Here is an 18,786-nt window from a genome sequence, read left to right on the forward strand (position 1 = left end):
TTTAGCTGAAGCTGTAGCAGTTTGTTTAGCTGAGGATGCTACTGACTCAATTCTCAGTTTCTAAGCCAAGATAACAGCTTTCCCACATGTTCAGTAGGAGACTTTCCTCCCTTAGGAGCTGCCGTCAGCCACAGCTGCATATGACCAAATGGAGAATGAGACCTGAAACTTCAAAGCCAGTATCTTCCAAATGCAATGAAAAATACCTGCTTAAAATCACTTATGTTTAAGTAGGGGCTCATATGATGCCAAGATTTATGTATCTAAAAGCACTAAGTATTCTTACATTTTCTATACAACTGAACATTATTTAACAAGCAACACAAATTCCCGCCAAACATAAAGATACTCAAGGAAACAGACTGGGGATTCATAAATCATTTGCTCCCAGGCTATGCAGTGGAGACAAATGGGAACAGGACCCTTATAACAGAAAAGAAAACAGCATTATTAACAAAGCTCTATCAAACAATCAGTAGCTAAAAGTATTCCCAAGCTTTATCTATCTTAAGTAGAGGGACCCTAATTCCATAGCATCATCACTTTTAAAGTACCTCAGACCTTTAGGGCTTAGAACATCTAGTAATCACCTTTGCTACAGCTGAAAGGTAAGATTTAACTTCAGTTTAAATACACTTCCTAGACTGCACTCTCCATTCCCTGCAAATCCAAGGGCTGAACAGAGTGGGCACAGAACTTCGTCCTGTAGCTCCTGTTATGTACTTTTCGCCAGCACAACCGTGGATCTCATTTGGTTATCACCTGCAAAGTCTATCTTGCTTTATTAAACTGAACAAAGTTTGGACCATAAAGGTGATACAGGCACTAGAGCCAATAGTAAGTGACAGTCTCTGCATTTAAGCACTCCTGATGAGCTTAAGCTTGCATCAGAGCTCACTGAAGACATTTGGGGTCTTAAAGCTGACCTCAGTATATGCTGGATGCAAAACCTGCAATATTTAAGCATAAGAGCTACTAAGAGTATTGGTGAACTGGGATGTAAGTTCTGTTGGGAGCAGGACAGAGTTCAGAAATCTGGTATAGCATGACTAGGTGATCATAAGGCTCTTTTTTACACTCAGAAAGGCATGAATCCATATATCTATAGAAAATGAGTAACTTTAAATAGCTTAATTCCGTCTCTTTAGTCCCACAGAAGTCAGCAAAAAGATTTTCTACAGACTTCACTGGTAACTGGATTAGGCCTGAACATCCTTGATATAAAAGCAGATCAGCTCTGTGCATCTTTCCAAGTTATTAACTACTGTGTGAGAAAGAACGCGCCCTCACCTCAGTCTCCAGGAACCTTCGCAATGCCCTCTTCTTTTTAATGCTCTTGCGCCGAACGTACACAGCAAACGTCAGGCCCAGAATGACGATGATGAAGAGGCCACCAATAACTCCCGCAGCAATCAGAGGAGTTCTAGCAATCAGAATTAGAGACTTTAATGGGAGGTAGGGAGAGAGACCAAATAATAGCTGGGTATATAAAATGCAATCACTTGGAAAACTTATGAACTGTCTTACGACCAGAGTTTATAAGTCCAAACGGGAAGTCAGGGAAAACACATTAAGATGTGGTATGGCTTTTTTTTTTTTTTAACCAACATATCAATTTTACTGCTTTTCAAACTGCCATGCACATGGGAGGAGTCGTGTGGACAAGGAGACACAACATGCACTTTGATGGCAAATGCAAATCTGCAATGGCAAAATGAGGATACAGGTACCTGCAGTTTATCCTGCAAGAGCTTTAACTACACTTACTCTTTCTTTAGATCCAACTAGATTAACTGATAAGTTTGTGCATTTAGGGAAGAAAAAAAAAAAACACACACTTGAACAAAGGAAGTCATTACTATTACCAAGCACCCTCCGAGCACTCTTGGTTTATTAGTACTACAAATAAATATTTGGATCAGTAGTTAATGGTTGCACCCCTCTGGCTTTACTATTGCTTTTCAGCACAGTCAAATCCCAAATCGGACGACTGCTGTACTGGAGCCGGAAAGCTCCTGTGAAGAATGCCAAGCTAGGCTCAGCTTTTGCACAAGACTTTGTCCCTCCACTACGTTGGTAACTCCTTTAGCTTCCCAGGATCTCGAGCAGCATCACCTGCAATTACTAATTTGCTTTTCCACAGTGCCAAGACACAGTAAGCTGCCATTATGGTAGATATTGTACAAGCGCAAACAGGATGGCAATTTCAGAGATTCACCTGGCTTGACCCAGGTGCCCATGTTTGGAGAGTCCCTATACAGTCAGGGGAGAGAAGCAGGCTCCTGCCAAAGAACATGCAGCGTTTACAATCCCAGCAATGGTTGGAAGGTAGATAAAAAGACGGGGTAAAAAGAGAACACGACAACTGCACAGCATACATGGTGCTGAAATTGTTAACTACAGGAAAAAGGTTGACTGAAGATTGTGGAAGCATCACAGCTACAGAATGCTTTACCAGTCTTCCTCTCTTACGTCTGAATGATGATGAAAGATGCACTATAGCCTATTAATAGAAGTGTACTATTCTGCAATTGAAAACTTCGAGGAGTCTCCCACACATATAGGAAATTGATTAATCTGACCCTTTATTCCTCTTTTTATGTCCTACCATAAAGCTGGCCAGTGAGATGCAGTGCCATCTAATCTGGTTTGGTACATTAAGGTGCATCTACATTAGCACTGAGTACACTTTTGAAGGCCGTCTCCAAACTGTCCTAATTGACTGTAGTCACTGCAGTAGGGCTCCAAGCAGTCTGGCATACAGCCTGGATGCCTTTCAGATGGTATTAACCAGATGATAGCTCCAGGAGCACATGCTCCAGCCCCTAACCAGCATGCTGTCCACAGGATCAGACTAGAGCTAGTCCAAAGCAAAGTCCTCCGCAGCAAATGTAGCCTAGACATTGGATCCTCAGCATCACCTATTTCACTCTCCAAATGCAAGTAAGTGCTACTCACTTCTGTTAACAGAGACAAAGCCGTACACTGTCACATCTGGTTATTAAAGCATCGTGTTTAAAGCACCACAATCATGTTTATCTAGAGAAAACACATTAAAAGTACTCAACACTTAAAGGTCTATGATAGTTTAGAAACTTTACAGTGGAAACCATTAAGCCTGCAAATAAGTAGACTGAATGCTGCCTGGGTACAAAATGATTATGACATTTTGGAAGTGCAAATCCAGTACGACCTGCTGCTCAGGTAGGCAGGCACCTTCTTCATCTAGCCCAGCCTTGAGACACATCCCCCTTTCTACTCTAATTGATTACTCCGGCAATTTCGAGCACAGAACTCATATTAAAGGACCTGGCACATCCACCCAAAACTATGGTCCTCTTCATTTAGCATATGCTTTCCAAGATGCTGATGTGAGAAACTCATTAATGGGCAACACTGAAAAGACCTAGACATCAAAAGACTTCTGTGAAGCTAGTACTGATTAACGTTCTTGAACAAAAGTATGCATTTTCTTTATGCTGCCTGAACAATCATATTTCTAACAAACACCACGAGATTACAGACTGACGAAACAGGAAAGAGACCTCCGAGCTTTGAAGTGCATATTAATAACCATCATAACAGCTGTCAAAATAAATAATTATGGTTTTATGGTACCTTGTACACTGAAAATATTTACATGATAGACCATTATAAGTAAACAGTTCCAAAGGAGACATAATGGCTAGTCAAGTAAATAAAATGCAGTTCCAAATTGTTTGCATCCCTTTATTGTTATACAGTATAAAGGTTCAAAATGAATGTTTATGATCCATCTTGTCAACTCTCACCAACTTTAAAAAGAAATTCTCATTACTTTTAGTAGTGATTTGAGAAAAAAAAAAAAAAAAAAAAAAGATTTTTAAAAATCTTCACCAAACAAGCACCTTCTACTATGGTCATTAATGTCAAATATGTTTTAAAGAGATGAAATTTAACTACTTGCTCAAGCCCCTCTGATCTCTAAAATGCCTCAAAAAGAGGTTAATTATTTTGAAGAGCAACCCTTAGCTAGTCAAATATTTGCAAGTAACTCAAGGTTTCAGCAGTTTGCATATTTTACCTGAAACTTTAGGAGCTACATCTGAACAGATCATTAAGCTTAAGAAAGGAGCATAAGAAGGGTAACACAGAATGCCAAAACAACCCCCATATTTAAGTCCTAAACAAGCAACTAAAATGCAGAGAAAGTTCTATTTTGAACTCAAATAGTGAACAGCTGCCTTCCCTCATAGCTCCACCATCCTCACATAAAAATCATAACACACACAAACATTACAGACCTCAATGGATGCAATTTTATACTGTGCAGCTTCTCCTCACCCCGCTAAGACCGAGCTAAGCCCCAAAGTCAACAAGTGCTTTGTTTGATAGTCTAGTAAATGACGAGTCACTGGCTTCAGTGCTTTCTGGTATCATCGATGCACTTCGGGATCATGCCTAAGCGTTATTTCCAGGCACATGCAAATTATTTTCCACGCATTTATGTTTTGTCAGTGCCACCCACCTGCTTTGGGTTTATACTTACATTCATTATCCTGAGCTTGTTTTCTATGTATTCTGCTAACCTCTTCAAGTCTCCTCTATTATTTCATTACTATCTTCAGGTTTGCAATAATTCATATTTAATACCCCTTGTGAATTCCATTAACAGGCTGTTTACCTTTCTTTTATATTATTATTAAGGTTGTTTAACACAGATCCCTGCAAGGTGGTGGCAATCAGAGAGGTAATTGAAGACAAAACCTTTCTCCTTTTTTTTTAATACAATCTTTTCTGCATATGCACCTAACCAAGGGTTCAGCTTGGTACACAGCTGGACGCACAAACCTCCTTATCTCTGGTGGCATTAAAGGCTTAATCCATTTACATTATTGTTACATTACTGTCACATAACAATTTCTGTTTGTGAATGCAACTAGCTGTATTTACCCATCTCAGACTACTCCACTGCCAACTTAAAACTAATCCTGTAAAAATTAACAGGAGCAATGCTGATGCTGAGACAAAAATTTCCCCAAAGAGATTTTTTTTAAAAGACATCTTTAAAATCATTGAGACCCCTTTTCTCTGTCAGGGCTTAGAAAGGCTAATGTCAAGCGAAGCAAAGCAGCTGCATGTCAGTCTTGCCTTATCCAGCATAAACGTGGACAGCCAAGAGTTGATTCTAGCTCACGCTTCTTCTAGCTCCACTAGGAACCCACCCATGAGAAACTGCTTATTCAGCCACTACCTTCATTTACACACTGAAAAGCTACCCCAGAGGATGAAAAAAAATCACTACTAGGTGTTTCTGGACTTTTCTGCTGATGAAAAATAGTTGTCCAAGAAAGATGGCCCTGAATCATAATTCCACCCCCATATAATTAATTCACTATTCTTCAGCCCTCCCCCAGTTGAGGGCAGAACACCCAATTAATGATTGAAGAAGGCAGCAGCAGGGGAGGTAGTGGGAAGGAAAAAAAAAAAAAATCACTGCATGTGAAAAATCCTGCCTTCTAAACTAGAAGCTGTGTGTACATGTGGCTAAAAGTTGAAAGTAAGATTCTAGTACCCCCTTAGGAGAAATGAATAATACATATTTCTTTCCTAAATGTGTACAGTGTTTTCATATTTAGAAGCATCTAACACCCACTCCTGCACACCAAAATTGAGACAAAAAGTTCAAAGTTAGTATGCCAAGGCAAACAAGGATGCTCACTAGGGGGGCTTGTATCATCATTCCATCCACTCCAAAACATCAAAACACCTACAAATCCCTCAGTGCCCCAAGAGCCAGATATTAAAGCCTAATTACTGACTTCCATAAGCACATGGTCCCATACTCTAGACTGGAGAACATGGCAGAAGGGGGAAGGCAAAAAGAGAAGAAACAAATTTTGGTCCATGAAGTAAAGCTATGCGAGAGAACACCTGTTTTTCTACCTCTGGCATTAACCCACATAGTAAGATATGCAAGTAAATTGAGCTTTGAAGCCAAGCTGTTAAAGAGCCCAGCTCAACCCTCCTTGCCCCCATCCCCAGCAAAGTTTATCAATGTATCCAAACAGGACTCATTACACCTTTGAATATTCGTTAAGCAGTAGCTTCCTGTAAATTTTCTTTAACAAGGCATTATTTTTTTCCTGATGGAGAATTCCCACATTCTTTCTGCAAGCCTCATCCCTTCCCCCAGGGGGGAGTTCAGCTGACTTTGGAGCTGTGCTATTAGAGATCTAACAGATTCTGCTAATCTGGAATGATAGTATTTAAAATATAGAAGATAAACAAATCAGAGTGGGAGGTAAATTCAAATATGTTCTAATAGCTTCTCTCTGCTGTGTAGTGATCCCCCAGCAGAGTTCTGCAACCAGAACTTCCAGCACGTTCGGGTGTCCACGCAGCTGGGCTCCCCGGGGGGTGGAAGAACTAGTCTGGCGTTATCCACATCAGGATGCGCTTTGCTTTGTATTTGGTCTTCCTTTTCAAGAAGGAGGCTCCCTTCTCCCCCTAATCTGAGGGTGTCTCAGGACTGACACACGTCACAACCCACGTTCAGATTAGGATCTTTCCCCATGCGTAAACACAAAGGCTAACTGACAGCTGGCTGATCTCGTGGTGACTACCAGCTCCTCATTTAGTCTAGAGATGGACAAACTGCGCTCAACCTCACCGTCAACCAGCTACAGTTAAACCCTGGTGGCAGGGAGTTTTAGTCACAACTTTTCAGTTTCAACTCCCAGTTAATACATTTGACTGGGAGTAAATAACGACGTCTCTCTGATTACAGTATCAATATAGGGCCTTTACATGGGCTTCTTTCTCCATAAAACAGAGAGGATATTTTGCATTCCTGATGTTTTTAGGCTGAGATTTTTCTCTTCTGCCACAACATAGAAAAGGAACGTTACTGTTCAGAACTTGCACAGTGACTTTGTTTTGAGACTTGTGCTTTAAGTAAAAGGATTAATGTTGCCCATAAAATATGCCGAGTCAGGCCCCATATAATGTAGATTGATTTATCTGTGACAGAAAGCCAGTTAAATTCACTAGATTGGACTCAAAGGTGAGGCCAGTTCATCACGTAAAAGAACAATCCTCTTTATACACTTGTCATATTTCCCATTTTCTTTGGGAAGAGTAATATTTTGCTTCAAATAAAGAAAACGAGAACTGCAATGACCATGGGTGCTGACGGACTGCTCTGAAACCAAAGCCATCAGCATTAGCTCCAGGAGTTCCTCTCTGCATAAGGCGGTCGTGTTAGAGGCAATAAAGTCGGCCGGCAGTACACAGGCTTCTTCGTAACCAGTCGCAGACAACTGGCTCTACAATTATGTGAAATTAATAATAAGAAAAGATGCTCTCCTTAAACAGAAGCACATAGCACAATGCTCTGTATGGCATTAAGTGCTGAGACCTTAGTTTGTCTGGCAGCACTGCTTTCTGTTCGTTAACTGGCGATACCAGAAGTACCACAAAGCAGCACGTTCTGACACAAAAGCTGCTACTTGGCTTGGGGAGCTGGAGAAACACGATGCAGTGTCTGTATTAAACCAGTAAGTAACCAGAACTTTGAACGGGTGCTGGGTCGCACAGAAAATATAACTCCTAGCATACGATCGGCCACTCAAACTGAGTAAGAACACACCTTTGCTCTGCGATAAGGTGCTTAGGGCAGACTTTTATAACATTTTCTTCATTGCTACATTTTGGTATCATTTGCTGTAGCAGAAGTGGACAGGCAAATTACTTTCACCCTCCATCCTGTACAACTTTCCAAGCAGAAGGCTGAACTCAAGCTCAAATGGTTCAGAAATTCCTCCAGCCTGCCCTCAGTTTTGTTCCACCAGCCTGACTGTAAAAATGAATGAATACTGCACAGTCAGTATTAACAGAAATTCATTAACTTTTCAGATGGCAGCTTGCTTCAGTCTAATGCATGCCACTTTTTTCTTTATGGTTTACAATCATGCAGATAGGTGTCTGCTCACACAAATATTCAGGAAACAGAGCCTGGAAAAACAACCAGATCTCTGAAGACACGCACTTATGACAAATTAGTTATTCACTACTTTGTTCTCTAACACATTTGGTACCCATACAGGACACACAGGGACACTAACTTCGTTTTGGTGGTAAGTCAAACTGTAAAGAACACAGAACAGCAAAGAATGTCTCAGAGTATTTTAAACAACCAACAGTAGGAAACTCCTTTGAATACTGTGCTCTTCTTTCTGCCTGATTCAACCAGTAAGTGGTTGCAAGTCATTTAAATTCCAGTTAAGTGTTTTCTGTAATTGAGCTATTCAATCCATGAAATATCCAAAGCCTTTAAATCCCTAAGGGAAATCTTGCCCATAGGACACCAGAATTGGCTTGCTTTCTTTCTACAAGCAACTCAGAGCAAAAAGGAGCTGCCAGAGTTAAGCTTAGGAGTGTTACAGAAATCACAAACAAACTAGACAGTTATTTAATTCTTATTAGAAAATAAAACTTTGGTCCTTCCACTAGTAGTATGAAAAGACTGCGATTCTGGTCAGTTCTCTTGCTGTCCCTTTTTTAGGGTCACACTGAGAAAAATTTGTGTTTCTATCTCAGAGATCCTAACAGATCACTGAAGCAATAGTTTCTATACCTCATGCTCTTCACCTTTATATTTACAGCAGAAAATAATCAATGCTCTTCCGAGCATGCCTCAGTCTCTCTCTCCATGCACGATTCTTGTGATTGTGTTTTGGGATGGCAGCCCTTCCTTTTTTGTTATCAGAGCCACCTTGAAAGTGGCCTTTCAGAAAATTTGAGAAGCACATAGCAAATTCAGTCTAACTGGTTATGGACACTGGACTCTTCACTGTTCCAGCTTTTGAATCTTCTGGGGCAGCATTTGCTTTCACAAGCTCCAGGAATATTTCACAGTAGGGAGCTTTCAGGGCCTGTATTTTAGAACCAAGTCTGAGATCCTTTCGTGGACTCCCTCTTTCTCAAGTCTTTGTGGCTTCAGGTTTCTCTTTGCTGAGCACAGAATCTGTACGTTAAAGACAGCCCTAGCTTCCATCAGTCCCCTTCTGGTCCAGCTCTGCACCTACACTCACATGAGCAATCTCACCAAAGCCAGGAGCAAGCAGCCGGGCTACAGTATAGGTGTTCAGCACCGGACACTGTGGCAGAAGTAGAAAAAAGCCAAAACCAAATGGAACATAATAAACTGATGAGAACAGATTTGTCACACTATGTTCCTGATCTTCAAGTATCTTGTCATATCCAATCTTTAGTTTTGTGATAAATGCAGAGCTTACAGGGACTTCAGCTGAGGTTTTTTTGTTTGTTTATTTTAAAGGGGTGGCATTAAATCATCTTTGGGACCTATGTTTGAGATTACAGTTAGACTGCATGGAGGATCTGTAGGTTTAGCACTGTTGGTTCCTTTCCAACAGTATGTTTGTAAATCTACACCCATATACTGTGTGTGCATCTCCATATATACATATCTATATAGATATATAAATGATTAAGATGCTTTCCTTCAAAGCCTAAAACAAAATAGTTGCATTTCATTCTGCACTGGTATAAATGTTCTTTAGCATTCCAATAAATGCCTGAAAATGGCCACGATGCTGTTGTGAACATACATTTTAGCTTCTTCTCATTAGGGTTATAACTATGCAGAATTTATCTTTGTGGAGCATAGGAGGGAATAAACTCATGCAGCACTCATAAGTATCAAGCAAAATCCAGGGTAGATGCAGATCAGGGTATATAGTATTTATTTCTGAGTATGCCTGATGCTGCTTTGGGAGTTGTTACTATTATATTATGAGGATAATCTGCCTGTGTAAATGTCCTACATAAATTATATCAATCATTAGAAAATCCCACTCAATTATGGGAAAAAATGGTAAAGAAAATTGATAAACTCTTTTTGATGCAAGGCTTATACAGAATCATCTCTTACCTCATGATATGTGAAAGAATTCTCCTAACCCATAGCATATCACTCCTCTCCAGGAGTACTTGCATTTGGTAACGTAAGCGAAGCAGAGAGACAGTCTGGTGCATCCTGTAACTCCTCTAAATTATAGCCATCTCCGCACTACCAGCATTTCCCTAAGAGGCCATTCAGAGAAAAGGTTCAGCTTAGAAGCTCTGAACCCATCCACCTTCACTTCTCTCCTCCATATCCACAATCACCCAAAGGAATCTTTCTCCTCGCACTCCGTAAGTGGAGCCAAGAAAACTGGGTTTTGCGAATATTGTCCTTACTCTCTATTCTCAGCTTTATCAATAACTTTTTCTGTATTTCTGTACACTGCAGCCTATCATCTTGATAGTCACAGATGTGACTTGATTAGAAAAACAGCTTGTGTCCATGGTAAGGATACTGCTCAGAGTAACCTAGACTCTAGAACAGCTGTTTTATTGTGATTACTTTGCAGTACAGTATGGCCCACATGAAGGTGAATGATCACTTAGTGAAAGCTTTTCCTCCTCCCAAATTTCAGCATGACAGAGCACTGCAGAATTTATTGCTGGTAATGCCTTATACATGCATCTTACAGATGTTATGAATACTCCTCTTCCAATACCTAGTAAACTCCCAGAATACAGCAGGCCAAGCACATGGGGAAATGGTGATCCAGCTTCAAATCCCAGACATTTTCTTCTTTTGGCCACAAACCTACTCTTCTCCCTCCCCAAACCAATACCAGCTGTTCTGGCAGACAGCTGACCCTGTTGACTTTCTATGCCTCTTTTCTCTCAGAGCTCCTGAAGCCCACTGGGACTCAAGAAAGCAAGGAGAGAGAAGGCCCAAATGTATCTTGTTTTTTCTCTGTCATAAGGTGAGAGAGGGCAGAGGGATTGCCTCTCATCCCTCTTTAAAAATGCATGTAATTGAAGTATCTAAGGGAGAAGGGTGCAACAAAGCTGAGGGAGAATACACATAAACATATTGCTACTATTACAGATTTTGGTTTTCTTCTTCAGTAATTGCCTTTTTTCCAACTGGAATTTTCCTGGTAAGGGGAAAGACTTCTCTCCTTTTAAAAGGCTGTTGATTAACAGACAACGCAAACCTCCCAAAGTTTGCTATCTGGCATCTGATCCACTGGACAACCTCAAGTATCAAAACAGAGCCAGCTCACGCAAAGCTGAAGCACTGAGACAGCACTGCACACAGCCTGCATCCAAGTCATGTACCTGCATATCACTGCCACAAGGGAGGGATAACCGTATCTACAGCAGATGTGAGTACTTTACAGCTAGAATACTCTCTCTTCAATCTCTTCTTTGTCTATTATCCTTACTGTGATTGAAACTATGAATACTTACAGCTCATGGCCCATTTTTGATGCAGCAATACGTTTTACTTTTTCCCTACTGCAGATAATGGGGAGCAGGCAAAGAGGTACTTTATTTCCAAAATTTACATATTCCTTTAAGGGAGGTTAATCAATCAGACAAAGCTAGGTCCACTCACACAGAGCCCACTGAAGTGAACGTAAAGTCTCCCAAAGCTGCACATGAACAGTGCTCCACCCAATGCTTTGCAAGTAGCCATGCTTATTGCAAGTCACTGACCAGAAGCAAGGGCTTGTAGAAACCATGATGGAGAAACAATTGAAGAACCTCACATTATTCTGTGGGTAAAGCAATTTTAGTATTACTAAATACAGTACTGGACTTATGGTCAAGATAGCCAAGAGAGAAAAATTACAAATGCATCCTTTATCCTTTTGTTTGCTTTTACTTTTCCACTGCTCTATCTCCTTTTCACTCAAGTTATGGTGCTTTGCAACTTCCGTGCCTTCTAAGAAATACCTGTGCTACTCTAATTTCAGTGACATATCTAAACAATATCAAGTTTCGGTAGACAGGGTCCTAGGATCTATGAGTTAAAATGGAATAGTGAGTAAAATAAGAACAGGTGATGAAAATCCCAGCAAGTATTTTAAGAGGCAAATAAGTTTTGGTGCATTGCTTTGATGGCCCATGTGTCTAATGGACAGACTAGGTCACCAGCAGTGACCCCCAGTACTGGATTGGTGGGAGTTGAAGACAACTTGTTTGAACAAACGATTCTCACATTTTTACTCCAAAGGTTGATGGCATTTCAGTCAATTTTCTTGCAGTTACTACAAGAAAAACTTCACATAATTCACAAATCAGGGATTACACGGTGACTGGAGCATGTTTAACTGAAGTCTGGCCTTTGCCCTGATGATAAGGCTTGAAATTGTGCTGTGACTCAAAGATGAGGGATTGCTGGCTCTGTCTAAAGATGTACCAAAACAGGCAAATACCATACTGAACTCCTCACAACTTTCTGCCAATAAAAAACTCTCAGAACCAGCCAACACCTGTTTTTCATGTTATCCCACAATCTTTCCTTGCCTGGTTCGTGATTTGTTCAACCTTACGGAACTACAGAAATGTTTATCTGCGTTATCTTCTGTGGATTAAACAGCCAACATACCTGAGAAAGAGCCTATTCACCAGTGTTTCAAGACGATTCAGTTAAAAATTTGCATCAGAGTCAAAAATAGTGTGAACTGTTCATCAAAAGTAGTGGTCCCTAAATCGATTTCAAAGGTTACATACAAATAAAAAAAAAATTCATGCTTTCTAGACACCATGCTTTCTCAAACTTCATGCTACCAAAGATACACCTCTACCAATGACTCTTCCATAAAGGGGGAACAAGGGCGGGTGGGGGAGCAGGGGACACCCAGGGGAGGGTAAGAGGTAAAGTTTAAAGAAAAAAAAATCTGTACTGCAGAACAAAATAAGATGCTTAGTACTTCACTACCATTTAAGGCTCAACAAACTTGACAAAGATACACAAACTATACCTTCAAATTTAGGTCAATTAGTGCAGAAACTCACTGGAGAAAACTACTTGCCTTTGGCTGTGCCACATGAAATAAAAATGCAGTAACAGCGTTACTATTGTGTTAAAATCACTTACTGTATTTAGTCAACATTAATGCCTCATTCAGATGAGCACAGACATGATACAGGAAAGTTCAGTCAAACAGGGAAGATCTCAATCAGTCTCCCTTCTTCCCTACCAAAGGCTAAATTTAAAAACTCAAAAGTAGCTTAACTGACCTAATTCCTAATGAACAGAAACACAGCAGCACAACCGAAACCCTGTGTACAGTCATTTGGGGCCCTCACTATGTGCCTCGTGACAGCAAACAAGCAAAACCCAGCAGCTAGGAAGTCAGTAGCTAGATTTGCTTATGTATGTCCAACTCAATCCTAGCAACCAAAATTCAAAGGAAGAACTCCTAGGTCCTATTCTCTGCACGTGAGCCAAAAGCTGCTCTTAGCTGGAAGCTGTTACCATGTACCCGAAGTTGTAATGTCATACGCTGTAAATAATGACAGGCAGCACCAGTGAAAACCTCCAGCCCGATTTCCTCTGTAGCACGGCACAGGCTTTGCACAAATTAATTCTTTCAAACAGGGCATGCCTGCAAATAAAAGTCCCAGTCTGGATTTTGTAAGTCTAGTGTTGGAGAATCTAACACTAGCAGGGAAAAGCATTCCAGGGATTAATAATCCTTCCTCAGAAATGCATTGCCATTCTGCTACTTTCAATGTGCCTTTCTTCAGATTTCAGCCATTTCATTTTCTCTGACACCCTCCCTTTTAGTCTGCTAGACCAGCAACATCTTTAAGCAAACTTTTGTTCCTTGCATGAGTACTTTTAGACGATAAACAGGTTCACACTTTAACCTTCAGACAAAATAATCAGCATTAGCTGCTTGAGCTCCCAAAGTATCTCACTATAAGGCACAATGTTCAAAGCTTTAATTATTTGTGGTGGCTCTTGCCTAAAACCTCTCTATTTTCAGCCCTGACAAAACAGTCTCTGAAAGTACAGGGCCTACATTCCTGTTCGACTCTATCCACTACCACTGTAACAAGGTAGAAAAGAAGCAAAATACCTCTACATTACAGAAAAGAGCTGCAAAGAAATCCAAATTAACAGAGAGAGGGCGCTGCACGGGAAGCAAGTTCAGTGTTAAATGCCCCTTTCCCAATACAATTTTAATGTAGTTATTTGAGACTCTGTACAAAAAGTCCAAAGGTACAGATAATTTATATGGCATTTCTTTCACTCTGTTACTTCACTTTACAGCATGGCAGGAAAAAATTGTAGTAAGAGAAAGTAATTTGGTGTGATGGCTTGATTTACTAAAGCTCTGTTCCTGTGCAGCTGCTGGTATTTGTGGTAATGCTTCCACCTGTGGTAATTGCTGTAGTGTAACAGTCCACAGTTAGCACCAAAGGACAGAAGCCTACTAATTCCTCAGAAACTATAGCTGCGATTATTAGTTTACCACTGTGTGTTTGCAGGCTTCATTCACCTAAAACTGGAAAATCTCTTATCAAATTCTAATCTGGCATTTCCATTTCTGCAAAAACAAATAAAAAAACATTGATGGTGAAGCTGGTTTTCAGCAATTAACACGTTATCTGCTATTTATGATCTTATGCTGGAAAAGCTGCTACAAATTAACTGCAAAATAGAACTTAGAATTGTATGGAAAATGAACAACGTAATTTCATTTGCAAACTTCAAATACAAACTCCTACCTGCACCAGGTGTTCTAGGTTTAATCACAGCAAGAAATATTTACCTGGTTTTAAATAGACTGTGAAAAGTGAGCATGTGGGGAACATTCTTGCAAGATATTTTGCTAGATATTAAAAAGGAATAATCTATCCCTGACTGAAACCCAGTCCCCCTCCTATCACAGATTATATGGTTCGAGATACTAACTTTGGCTTGAGAGATCTAATTAAGCAGACTTGCCACTATAAATGCTTACAATACAGTTGCATACCATCAATGTACTGCTCTAAAGAGCCCCAACCAAGAGTTTTCCACTCTGTGCAAAAGCTGTAGCTCCTTTATCAGCTGACGGGTCACAGTGAGGAAGCCCAAATGCACAGAATTAAGTCTTGGCTGGACTCTAAACAGAAATAAGTTTGTCACATAAATTGCCTAAATATGAAAAAGGAACAAATCCTGCCTTACACAGGTAAATTGGAAGTAAGACTGCAAGCTTTAGTTCTAATTTATTATATATTAAATATTAATGAATTACTAAGAAACCACTCACTGAGGTTTAAAAAACTCTACTTCTTACATATTTCTAAAGCTCTACAAATGTATTTTTAATAACAGATAATTAATTTATAACAACATTAAATCTAAACTAAATCCACATTTCAAGCTATAAAAGTAACCCATTGGAATGCAGCAAGATATGTGTATACTGTTACTGTATAATAAGGTCACTTTTTCATGGCATAATTTTATTTCTGCACCATACCATTAGCGTAGCCAAACCAGTACAGGCACATAGCAAAAGGCTGGCATAGCCTGATGAGGAAGAAAACCAGTGACCACTGTCACAGGACTGCACACTGTCTTCCATTCTAACAATCCATTTTCAATAGTTGAGAATTTCCTAATGCTTCTAGTCTTTCCACAAAGACCCACCACATCTGGTATATCATTTTTATTTTTTCTGTTCCTAGTTTCAGTAAAAATTATTTAGGCACTTTTCAGCATAAAGAATTTTCTTCTTTTAAATGTATTTTAAAATGTATTTTGCAACTCACAGTAGTGCAGCAAAAAAAAGTATTTAAATGGCTTTTCTTGAGAACTATCTGCAAAGGTGCTGCAGAAATTTGGTTACGACATGGCAGAATTCCAAAGCTTGGTAAACATCTTATTAGCACATCCGGTATATTTTCCACGGTACTTTCATAAATTGGAGAAGCTTGTTGTTAAAGTGGGCTGACCATACACATACTGCTAACCAAGTCGGGCAGTACACTGAAGGCACAGAGGGGTAGGACTTAACGAACGCTTGGCGTGAAGTTCAGGGATAACAGAGGGACTACAAACTATGCGACGTTCCCCTGTGTGTTATGCCAACTGCAGAGAAGTCACTGCACGCTTCTGCAAGAGACCTGCTCACTTGGTAAGACTGGCACAGCACTAATGCTCCTTCAGAGTCCAGCAGCTGAAGAAGGCTGCCGAACAACAAATCAAGTAAGAAGCTAAAGATTACCACACCTATGTTCACACAGACACATACTAAGGCCACTTCTCTAACCCTGGCATTTCTCTTTTTGGTATGCACCACCATGCAGTCATGACTATTAGTCAAACCCACCAAGTGTGAGCTCTGTTGCCAAGAAACTTGCTCTATGAACAGCAACAACCTCAATATACATCAGAGTATTTCACTCATATTCCATTCCTTCTATAACAAACTACTCCTTACACCAGATTTCTTGCCTTATTCTACCCTGTGCACTCTCAACAGGGTCCCCAAACTACTGGAGCACAGAACAGATTTTAAAAAAGCACTTGTGTGACTAGGCAACCCTCTAGTTCTTCCACTCTCTCAACCTTGACAGGTTATCTTCATCTCTGCCCAATCCACACACATAGGACCAAAACCAGTCTGTTTTTCATAGTCTCAATTCCTAGGAAAAAAATCCTCAAAAAGCCACCATCTGTTTCTTCAGCTGACCTGTTTCGGTACAGCATCAGAGCATGCCGTATTAGAAATACCTCACAAGCAGCATCTTTTACCAATCAGGATAGGTACGTAGCTTAGTTTGAACTCTCAGATCCTACTTTTCCTATTTTATACAGATTCTCTTCTTCTTCCCCTCCAGAAGTGACTATAATTGTTGACTATATGGAGCGCTTTCCTCCAAGCAGCAGAACAAAGCACCATAAGAGCAATGAACGCTAACAGTTTATTACAGGTGGGTTTCCCTTCCCCATCATCTTTTTAGAGCTACTAAGCTGCTGTGAAGGTCTGCTGAAGTCATGCTGTGTAGGGGTACAAAACAGCTATGAAAGGATTTGCCTATGTTATGCAGGGTTTACTGTTAATTAGCTCTTGTACACATACACAGCACGTAAAACAGCTTTTTTTGTTTAAGAAGCGATGATTCGTTGAGAGACCATCCTTTGTTGATATAAAGGAAGTATTAGGATTGTAATTTGAGTTAACATCTACACATTGCTTTCTGTAACCACTTGACAATGGTGGGCCTGGCTAATTAGTTTCCCTTAATTAAAAGGGAAACGCGAATGAAATTTACTTAGGGCATCAATCAATAGAGACAACGCTTGCTTGAGACCAACACACCAAGGTGCTATTTCTTTCCTTTCCATATGCACCACGGGCTTCTGACTACACCTTCAGATTTACAACCTCTCATGCACCAGAAAAACAGAAACTTCACTCCTCCTTTGATGATCTCTTTTCTTTTAAAGCTGAATGAATCATGAGGAGGATGAACATGTTTAAAATTCATACTTAAAGTCAAAACCTTTGACCACAGCCTAGCTTGAATAGCCGATTCGGCTCAGAACACAAGCCCTCGTCTCCTGCACGGACCCTATGCGGGGAGGAAGGAAGGAGGGAGAAAGGGAGGCAAAGCAAGAAGCTAGGTCAGCCTTACGCCAGCCAAGGACTCCCCCAGGCTTGGGGCGTTCTCCGCGGGCAAGGCCTGTCCTGCACCTTTGGCGCTGCGCGTCGTTATTGCGTCCTGAAGGGGCTGGCAGGAGCTGTAATTACAACAGCTAAAATTTGCAACTAAGCCCAAACAGAAGAGGTGCTCGCTTCTCCCAGGACCTCTAAAAGCTTTTGTTAGTCAAGATGACATTCAGCCCTTCAGACTTTGAACTTTTTCTGACAGGTAAGAATATGGCCTAAGCCTTCGTGAGGATAAACAATGTATTGAAAATACATTTGGGTCCACATGCGGAAAAACAGGACACGCATACAGAGATCTGACCAGTAACCCATCATTTGAAACATCTGTTAAGTGGTCTAGAGGAAAAGTACAATAGCTTAAGGGACACTGAGCTGAGAATGGGGGAATAAAAGGGTTTCCACCATCATTTTGAACAGTACTGTACTGAAGTTAAGGGGCCAAAAAAACCAAACCAAACCAACTATGCAGGAAGCCATTCAATACCTAAAGCAAGGAGTTTTTCCACAGAACACATGCAGAAGAACTGTCTGAAGTTGCGCTGGAAATTTGGAAAACAAGTCGTGTGATGCACATCTGATTCCTCTTTATTAAACGTGACAGTAAAAATCTCCCTGCTATCCTACCAGACTCTGGCAAAGGCCCTCAAGCCAATGCATCACGGCAACAACAATTTGCAAACTGCAAAATGGGAAAGAAAAACACAGGTATGAAAATGGAAACAGATGAAGGAGATGAGAAATACCTCATTTGTCTGCAGAGCTCTGCTCTCGTTATCAGCTGCTTGAAGAGCAGAGCGCCTTGCCCTTCAACCCAATGCTAATTCAAGTCAATGGAACAAATTCAAGTCAATGGAGAAGGGTAAAACTAATTTTTTAAAAAGGTCCGTAAGCCTAAGGAGGATACAGAATTGTTAAAGGGACACGAAGAAGGTTCCGCCTAAAGTGGGACCATTTTGATTTACATCTCTATCACAAATAAAAAGCATCACTTTTGCCAGTGCAGTTTTGCCCAAAAGGTACCATTTTCACCAAAAATGCACAATTTTACAAATCTAATACATATGGAAGTGTAAAAGCCCTAGGTTTCCTTCTTTGGCTTGAAAGTGAAAAAATAAACACATATTAGTATTTTATCACACATACAGTACAATAATTCTCCTAAAAAAATTTCAGCAAAATAGAACCAAAAAATTCCACACGACCTAAAAGGAAACATTTGAGGGTCAATTACCACTCACACTGAATGGAGTAGAAAATGCCT

General features: G+C 40.4%; 1 protein-coding gene across 4 annotated transcripts in view; it reads right to left on the minus strand.

The window, feature by feature from the left end:
- The window catches only part of ERBB4 (erb-b2 receptor tyrosine kinase 4), a 574,745-nt gene that overhangs the window by 128,671 nt on the left and 427,288 nt on the right, over nucleotides 1-18,786 (minus strand). For all 4 annotated transcript variants that reach the window (XM_064515342.1, XM_064515340.1, XM_064515343.1 and 1 more), the window contains exon 17: nucleotides 1,291-1,423. In XM_064515342.1, coding sequence (XP_064371412.1) covers nucleotides 1,291-1,423 — 133 coding nt within the window. The remainder of the gene's footprint in view (nucleotides 1-1,290; nucleotides 1,424-18,786) is intronic.

This window comes from Dromaius novaehollandiae, chromosome 7 (genome assembly GCF_036370855.1).
Source record: "Dromaius novaehollandiae isolate bDroNov1 chromosome 7, bDroNov1.hap1, whole genome shotgun sequence".
NCBI lineage: Eukaryota > Metazoa > Chordata > Aves > Casuariiformes > Dromaiidae > Dromaius > Dromaius novaehollandiae.